Source organism: Salmo salar, chromosome ssa09 (assembly GCF_905237065.1).
Source record: "Salmo salar chromosome ssa09, Ssal_v3.1, whole genome shotgun sequence".
In the NCBI taxonomy this organism is placed as follows: domain Eukaryota; kingdom Metazoa; phylum Chordata; class Actinopteri; order Salmoniformes; family Salmonidae; genus Salmo; species Salmo salar.
The window spans coordinates 66426557-66435700 of NC_059450.1; the positions used below are offsets into that span (position 1 = coordinate 66426557).

General features: G+C 43.1%; 1 protein-coding gene across 1 annotated transcript; it reads right to left on the reverse strand.

Moving 5' to 3' along the window:
* Window positions 1-2881: 2881 nt before the first annotated feature.
* Window positions 2882-8966, reverse strand: LOC106611644 (uncharacterized). The gene is made up of 11 exons (XM_014212066.2): window positions 8810-8966; window positions 8250-8482; window positions 7910-8013; window positions 7689-7809; window positions 7457-7528; window positions 7135-7314; window positions 6668-6858; window positions 6130-6322; window positions 3793-3864; window positions 3433-3559; window positions 2882-3157 (listed from the first exon to the last, which is right to left on the reverse strand). The coding sequence occupies exons 2-10, from the start codon at window positions 8463-8465 to the stop codon at window positions 3452-3454; spliced, it is 1257 nt and encodes a 418-aa protein (XP_014067541.1). The 5' UTR covers window positions 8466-8482; window positions 8810-8966; the 3' UTR covers window positions 2882-3157; window positions 3433-3451.
* Between the last annotated feature and the right edge of the window lie 178 nt (window positions 8967-9144).

Sequence of the window (9144 nt, forward strand, 5' to 3'; positions counted from 1 at the left end):
CAGTGGGCCTGTCCCTAGCTTAGGATAACCCTAACATCCTCTCCATGACTCACCTGTACTGTATGCCAAGTCACAGTAACCCTGCCCATGCTCTCCAAGTTAGATTAATGCATACTAGCAGTGGGTATTATATACTGAACAAAAATAAACACAATATATAACAAAAAGATTTTACTGAGTTACAGTTCATATAAGGAAATCAGTCAAGTGAAATTAATTAGGCCCTAAAGAGCTTTATTACAGACAGAAATACTCCTGAGTTTCATCAGCTGTTCAAGTGGCTGGTCTCAGACAATCCTGCAGGTGAAGAAGGCGGATGTGGAGGGCCTGGCTGGTGTGGTTATACGTGGTCTGGGGGTTGTGACGTACTGACCAAATTCCCTAAAAACGACGTTGGTGGAGGATTATGGTAGAGCAATTAACATTAAATTACCTGGCAACAGCTCTGGTGCACATTCCTGCAGTATGCCAATTGTACACGCCTTCAAAACTTGAGACATCTGTGGCATTGTGTTGTGACAAAACTGCTCATTCTAGTGGCCTTTTGTCACCAGCACAAGGTACACCTGTGTAATGATCATGCTGTTTAATCAGCTTCTTGATATGCCACACCTGTCAGGTGGATGGATTATCTTGGCAAAGGATAAATGCTCATTAACAGGGACGTAAACAAATTTATGCCCAAAATTTGAGAGAAATGAGCTTTTTGTGCAAATGGAACATTTTTGGGATATTTTATTTCAGCTCATGAAACATGGGACCAACACTTTACATGTTGCGTTTTATATTTTTGTTCAGTATATTTAGTGTCAACTCAAAACGCATTAGCTAGATTGCTTTCACTTTCTCATGTGGTGATTTAGACCCAAGATAAATTTGCCTATGATAAAAATGTAGGCAAATTCATCTGTATTGAGCAACAAAATTCAGAAAATCCTGGAGCCCTATTTTAATAGTAAAATATACAATAGCCTGATTGTCATGAATTTTGGGTTGACAATCACTATATTAGGTTGCACATCAAAATATCTTGAATCATGCATTCCTGCTTGGACACGTTAGATGAAACCACTTAATTATTGAATAGCCTACCATGTCCGTAGTCTATTACACAGTCTAAAGCACTGTGTATTACTTTCTAAGGTCCTAAAAAAAAACTTTACATGACGTCGCAGGAAAATAATTGCTGCAACCAAATCATGGGCTGATGCCATCAACTGAAAACGTTAGCAGGACCATTGCCACCAGGGGACATGTTAGTTTGCAGCCCTGTCAAGGGGTGATTTTGTTTTAATCTTAATTTGGTTGTTGGGAAGAGAATCATGTGACAGGACGTTATGTAGAAAAATGTTGATAGGACAAGGCTATGTATGTTTCTGCACATGCTTACTGTAGGTTAGTGAGGCAAAACAAATGTGATCTGACTAAAATTAAAGGGCATTTATTTGACTAAAATAGCAGACTGTTTTTGTCATTTTGACAATAGACTAAATCATTATTCATGACAAAAATGTGACAGACTTAATATTTTAGTCAAAACGACTAAGACTAGTCAATTTTTTTTAAATGACCAGAATGAACCGTTTATGCCTGCTCCATTATGTACTAACCTATGTTACACGGTTCTACTCAAGTGTGGATTCACTGCTTATTTTCTCTCCCAGTATGTTCCAGCGAAAGGGGAAAGAGTTTGGCATCGTAACTGCCAAGTCAGGTGACATCGTCAAGGTGAATTTAGGGGGGAAGGGGGGAGTGAGCAAGCGTCACTCTCCTACGAGGGACATACCAAGAGGAATAGACCAAATGTGCAGGTCAGTATTGTCACAAACGCCTCTTTATACCTCCAGGTGGCATGACCTTTTAACTTGAACAGCAGGTCATTCAATTTAAAAGTTTGATGTCACTAGTCTTCCTCCATTTTGTAAAGTTGCGCCGCTCAACACAACCCCTGGTTCTAAATAGTAATGGTCCTCTTGCCATTCAGGCTGCTGGCACCCCAGAGTGAGATAGCCAAGGATCTGGGGGAAGAAAAAAAATGTCCCCTTTGAGATGGTGGTGGGGATGAACTGGCACGTGTGGGTCAAGTCGTTTGATCTTAGCAGTTGAAGGGGATTTTGACCCCAGTGTGAACAATCACAGCAGTCAACACCTACGCTGATCATTTATTTTACATATTTTGTACCCATGAGCAAGGACAATGTCCTTGATTGATAATATCTACTCTATTCTTATTTTATGTGAAATAAAGAAGTAATTTAACTGTATTGATTAAGAAGTCACATTGATTAATAAAAAAATGAATAACTTGTCCACAAAAGGGCACACCACCATAATTTACATTTGCTAGCTGTGATGTACAGGCAAGTCAGACTCAGATGATGAAAGTATGCAGGAAATCACCTCCTGTACTGTGAGGGAGGGGTATCAAACCAATCACAAGAGCAAACCACACAGTATGCAATGACCATTAGGTCTAACATTGAGCAAGACCCATTCAAGGAAGTGACTAATTCCTCCACACACCCAGCCACAGTAAATATTTGTTCGCTGTTTAGACAAAATGTGCATGCAGGCCAACTGTAAATTGTGTAATCTTTGGAATATGTTTTGACAGGTTAGCCTATACAATGGAGCCTGAAAAATACCTGCCTTTTTCCAACTAAGCTTGTGTACAGGCATAACACAAGTAAAGGATAGGAGGGGGTGAGATCCTTGAGGGGTATTTGTCTGTCCAACTGGTATACCCATAAAGGCCTAGGGATAGTGGAGTTGTATTAGAGTCAGTCCAATATTTATTTTAAACTGACAAACTAAATGTTGTACACAGTTCACAATGCGGGTGATTGATGTCAGGTAAACATGAAAGGAGTTCTTGAGGACGTACTTGAGACCACAATTTAATACGCAGGGCCTCAGCGGATCGCTTCCTGCCGTTTTGATTCAGACATAATTTATTGCATACGCAAACAGACGTGTTTTTGTAAAAGAAAGCGTACATGATTGTGGAGAATATGGAAATGTGGGCCTACATAGTCAAGGATCAGTGTGAATGTGGTGGGTTACTTCTTGCCAATGATCCTGGAGGTACCACCCGAAGAACTCCACAGTCTCTCTCCAGGAAAGCCAGCCCCTCCCAATCCATCTCCCCCACACAGTCCTATACAGAGAAGAAAAGAAAAAAAAAAGACTTTCAAACAAAAATAATGGGTCTTGTCAATATAACTGGAACCACTGGTATAGTAGCATATTGGCCATGCCAACTGTAGAAGCATAAACAATGGTATTACCACACAGAAATCTGTCCATTCTTTTAATTAATTCAATACATAATTGATTCAATTGAGTTATTAGAAAAATAGCTTAACCGCTTGTTGAGAGAATACACCTCTTAGAGACTGAGCCAAACCAGGAGTGTTGGGTTGGCAGTCCTACCTCGAGCAGAGCAGCTCTTTCACATCCACTCTCTGGCCCTCTGGTCCTTGGGGGAGACCGGTAGTGTTGATGATGTCTCTTCACAGGCCGTTCTCAGCTGCTGCAGCTCTATGACCAGCGCCGTCATCTGCAGAAAGGAACAAGTTAATCTACTCCTAACCCCTCGTTCAGCTGTTACACAATGAAAATAGGGTCTCACTACATCAAAGTGCACAGTTACCAGTAATAACATGCAATTGTATTCACTGACGGAATTAAGTCAGTTTTGTGTCAATACCTTTCCAAGTAACTACATGATATAAGGGCAACTTGGTGTGAGGTGATGCCAAGAATTGGATTATGACGATGCCATGAACTCACTTGATTGGCTTCTATTGGCTCGTGCTGCCATGGATTCCAGCGATCGACCAATCCCAGCCCCTTCTCTCCGTCCTGTGATGACCAGTGGACACATTGACAGCAGAAGAATAAGACTCGCAGACGAGTAAGGGAAGGTAATAAAGTAAAGCTTCACGACAAACACTGGTCCTAAGGCCACCAAGTATAACATCTGTGGCTCCCTCACTGCCAGGATGTTCTCTGCAAGCGAAACTGGAGGAAGTACATTATTATTCAGTAGCAGATGAAATGTGCTCTCTGCATTCCATTCTGTGTGGAACAGAAAGGTCTCTCATCAATCGCCACGAGTAAACTTTTGTTATGTGCTTCAGTGCCCACTAACTACTTCTTTAGCACTACTCATTGCTGCAGAATGGGTTTGACTTATCAATCTCACCTGCTGGTGTAACTCTTGGGTTATCAAAATGAGGATTGGTACTGGGGCTCCTGCAGGTTCTGTACGTGGAATGATTGAGTTGCATTAACATGGTATAGTATGAACTGTAGTTATTTTGGATTACAGTCAACTCCCGATGAACGCAACTTTAACGCACTAAAACGGAGTTTGCACTTATCTGAAGTGTACTAATCGGAAGTCGATTGTGGGCCAATGTTAACATGAGACATAGCCAGTTTGACTATGTGAGGACTTGCTAAAGTCTGCAGTTTGTATCTTCGTTGAATTCAGCAGACACGGGGCCTGTAAAACGCAACAAGAACAAGCAGACACAGAACACAGGGAAATCTGGGACTCTGATGACGGCAACGGAAAACCTCATGACAGGGTCATTATCCCATTTCCTCATAATTTGAGTGAGAGTGTAACAGAGAGAGAGAGAAAGAGAGAGAGTGAGAGTCTGTAAGTGAGCAGGAAGTTTCCAGCTCCCCTCAATCAAGAAGGATTGTCTGTGGGGTCTGTGCCAGTGTGGAGTCACGCAAGGTGGCATCAGCCAGACTCGGGCAGAAGTACATGGGTTTTGGGAACATACCGCTCAGTTGCAACCAATAAAATGAGGGCACGCACAGCCAAACTGGAGGGGGAAATGAGTCCAGTACGCTCCAAGAATAAGCATTTGAAGTGCTGGTATTGCTCGGTATGAATGTAATAACATTATGCAACACCTATTCCTGAGTAAGCATTGTGTACTTGGAAGTGAAAAGAACAAAGGAAAAATGACTTTCATTACCTCTTTGTCTAAACTTAGTTTGCTATTGTAATCCTTCTCTCCAACTGGTCCTTTATAATGACATTGTCAAAACCATGCTCTCTGATTGGTCCCTTCATAATGACATCATTATAACCCTGCTGTCTATTGCCCCCTTCATAAGGACATTATCCTGCTTCATAAAGATATTGTCATCACCCTGTTTTCTTGATTGGTCCTTTCACAATGACATTGTCATTTCGGTGAGAGAAAGTGTCTAGACCTGCAGTATTCCAACAATGTCTTCCCAGTCTGCATATCCCATGAAACCATGTTTATGCGTCCGCAGGGACCTGGGCAGTAAAAGGCAGTGCACCGTGGGCCACAAGCTCAGGGTCAGAGAAAATAGTCTGGGATAGGGATTAGTGTAAGCCAGAAGTCATAACTCCTCGCCAGCTTCAACAATAAAACAAGAACATGTCAGAGTCCTCAGACGACAACAATGAGTGTTACATGAACAAATGGAAGTTGTTCATGGGCTTTGTGGCTGTAACAAGTTTGCTGTTGCGTAAGGTTGTTACAGTGTATACATTGTCAGATTTGAGCACAGCTGCTAGAGAAGAGGCTCTCCAGACTCCCCTGTCTCCCCTCACAGACCAGAAGCAGAGACTGTCCAGCATTATCTTTTATCTGTAGTATTCTAAGACAGTGACTCCTCAGGAATCCACGGTCTATATAAAACTCATAGGTATGTCTATAGCTTGTCTATACAGCATGTGTTAGCGTGATACTGGATAGGGACACATGTAGCACAGTAAACTGTAAAAAATGATTAGCATCCTAGCTTAAAAAAGGTTCTCGGATTGCATGAAGGGGAAATTTGTACTTTTTCAACTTCAATAAAGTGATATTTTAACATAAAGTACTTTAATAAGCCAATGTGCTGGGAGTGTAATAAAAGCCATTGCTTAATAATTTCCAAGGTAAAAAATTCAATTATATAGCATTTTTATGTTCTAATGAATTCAACGGAGTATTTTGGGAAAAAGAAAAGTTTGGGAACTGTTGAAGTGGGATTTGGAAGAGAGCTGTGTTTGAAAGAACATCACTACCATATGTTAGGTTTTCTCCATGTGATATGGTTCTGTAGGAAAGGACTCAAATAGGCAGTTACCTGGTTCTCTTCCTTTATCTGTAGGCCAGGCTTAGAGAGCGGCACCTCATGGATCTTAAGTCTTAAGTCCACAGACAAATCCTTCCCTTGTACCCTCTCCTCCTCCTCCACTTCCCCCATCTCATATGCGGTACTCTCCTCCCTCAACCCCTCCGACTTTTCGGAATCTTCCACATCCGTTTCCCAAGCGCTCCTAAAACACAAACAGATGTGTTTAGCAAAAATTTGCTTCTTGTTAGTCTGTTATAAGGCTGACTGTTTCTCTGTTCTGGAGCTCTCAGCACTCTGACGTTGCCAAGAGTGAAAACGCTGAGACGGGAAACTTACCCTTGAGCTCAAGATAAAAGTCGAGATACTAATTCAATCCCAAATCCACCCCTACCCCTTTTACCCGTATGAAGACCATAAGGGTTGCATAAGCGCAAGGCAGCAGTATGGAGAAAATTCCACCTAGGCTATCACAGAGAAAAGTGGAACCATATCTTTTATATCCATCTGATCCTTTCAGAGCTACAAGTGATGCTGGGGGGTTCCTTACCCAAAGGCTGAGGAGCGTCGTCTCCCTGTGGCGAGGTCTCCTTGTTGAAGCAGCTCCTCCCGCTCAGTCTCCAGTGCTGCTATGCGAGCCCTGAGCAGGCGTCCGTCACTCTCCATCAGGGAGGCCCGCTCCTCCGCAGCCCCGGGCCTCCGTCTGAGAGACGCCACCTCCTGTAGCAGGGACTCATTTATCTGCAGAGCATCAGCCAACCGAGTGGTGTTATGGAAAATATTGAATAGCCTTATTGTGGCATTCTTATGATAGAGGAAACTGTTACTATATGATTGGAAAAACAGGGACTATTATCTACTGGTTCACAAAACCCTTCAGTTTTCAATTAGTCATGTGTTATCAGATAATGCCTGGGTTAAATACTACTGAGATACATGTACGAAGGAACAGCCTGCATCCATTTTGGGTCTAAATCCCTGTACCAGTTTAGTTGGTCTGGTCTTCCATGACTCTACCTGCTTGCTGCCATGTAGCTCTGCCTGTGTGGCCAGTGTCTCTCTGTGGGTCTCCTGGAGGCTGGAGCGTGCCTGGTACAGCTGGGAGTGAAGGGCTGCTATCTGGGCCTCCCTCTTCTGCTCCATCAGCTGCTGCTGGGCCCTGGATTCCTCCAGCAGACGCTCAAGGTTGTCTCGCTCCTGAAAACACCAGTTTCTTGGGTGATGGCCAAGCACAGCCGAGTCAGCCTTCCAGAACTTTTTTCCTCAACTCAAGGCGTTTACAATGCGTGTCAGTTTTGTCATGTTATTAGTTAAAAGGATTAAATACAGAGTGCTTTACTTTCAGAAGTTGTCCTTTGTCCACTGCTTGAGCAATAAGCTGAGAGGTCATACTATGGTCCTCCCTCTGACACTGTGGGTGAATGGTACAGAATCATTTCTCCTGATTATCAGTTTGACCTCTGTCTGTCAGATTGAAAAACAACTAATTTCAGTGGACATATGTCTTTCATACTGGGCAACTTTCATTTTGCCACTGGGGGACTAGTTTTCTATGATTATCAAGGGCTTACAGGAGTCAAGCTGTCCTGTTGGGGTGAGGGTCCATTCCTGTAGAGACACCTTCCCCTAGAACAGAGAACCTGGTCCAGTTGGGCGCTAATGATCTCTGAGTCAATCTCTAGCCTGCCCACTCTGAGGACATGAGACAGAAAAGTCTTGAGCAAAACACAAAAAGAGAAAACCAAAACATTATCCACTGCATTGACCAACAAGCACCATAGTTATTAATTACCTTGTGTAAAGGTCACCATATGGTGGGATGTAGATGTTCTCTGATAACAGACTAGGATGGAGGTTTACTGGTCGATTGATCTGCCCAAGATTCAAAACAAGTATCTGTGGGGGAGGCAATTAACAAATATGGGTCAAACCATGGCACAGGTTAGCACAGTGACCTTGTGAGAAAGGAAAGCCACTCAGCTAGGTCTTTACTTAGATGTCATTAGCCTAAATTCCCTTCCTTTAGAATCCCCTTGGAGAAAAAAAAAACTAAGGAAAAGTGGCATCAGTCATCTTGAGGGACAGAGGCTACATTAACTACAGCACAGGTGGCAGTAGCAGCTGTCTATTACCTGGGGTAGTTTATGTCGGCTCCCTGGGCCCATTCTCTGGAGCATTCTGACCCTCTGTTCCTGCAGGGCATTTTGGACCTGAGCCAGACTGACATCCAGATCTCTCCTCCGCTGCTCAGAGTCCAGGAAGGCCCGAAGGTCAACCGTCCCAGGTTGGGGGAGTCGATGCCAGCCATGTATCATATCGTCCACGGGGTACGTTAGTGGAAAAGACATCTGCCACTGTTGCCAACCTGCGTCAAAACCGCCATAATACTGCCAGTGACTCAATTATACAAATACATTGTAAAACAGGGCTTTCATTCACACTCATACCTACCCACAAACCATTAGCTCACAATGGAGCACTGAAAGTGCCAACAAGAATTATTAGCACAGTAACAGATAGTATTTGTACATGGCCTCATTGTTTGAACAGTAACAGGAACAATGTTTACAAGCCACATGAAATGGCTGACATGTTCGCGACAACATACAGGTAATAGCTTCAAGCTGGTTGTCACAACTCATAACGGCATGAGTGAAACTATTGCAAAAATGAAGTAGTAGTAACCTCTCACCTGGACAGAGGTGTTTTTGTTCTTCATTAAGTAAATGTAGACCAGCAGTTGGCTTGTCTTTCCTTTAAAAAAGGTCTAGAGGGTTACTCTGCTTGCTCCTGCACCCTTGTCCCGTCCGGTAACCCATGGATACGCTCCACCCATTGCACTGTGCAGATGAGACTACTGGCCAGTGGCCACACTGAACATTAACCGAGAGGACACTTAAGAGTTTAGCTGGCTGACCTAATGCTTGTACAAAAAGAATACTCTTACATCCAGGAATAGGTTTAATCTGTGTCTGGGAAACCACTGCTTAGTGTTCTGACCCAAGTTAATGAATGAGAAGACATTTA

What these genes read in the sequence shown, in the direction of transcription:
- LOC106611644 (XM_014212066.2), bottom strand. Translation starts at nt 8,465, where the DNA reads ATGTCTTTTCCACTAACGTACCCCGTGGACGATATGATACATGGCTGG. An exon ending in GCCGACATAAACTACCCCAG is followed by an intron (nt 8,014 to 8,249) that starts GTAATAGACAGC and finishes CCTCCCCCACAG; the next exon opens with ATACTTGTTTTGAATCTTGG. An exon ending in CGACGCTCCTCAGCCTTTGG is followed by an intron (nt 6,323 to 6,667) that starts GTAAGGAACCCC and finishes TTTGTGTTTTAG; the next exon opens with GAGCGCTTGGGAAACGGATG.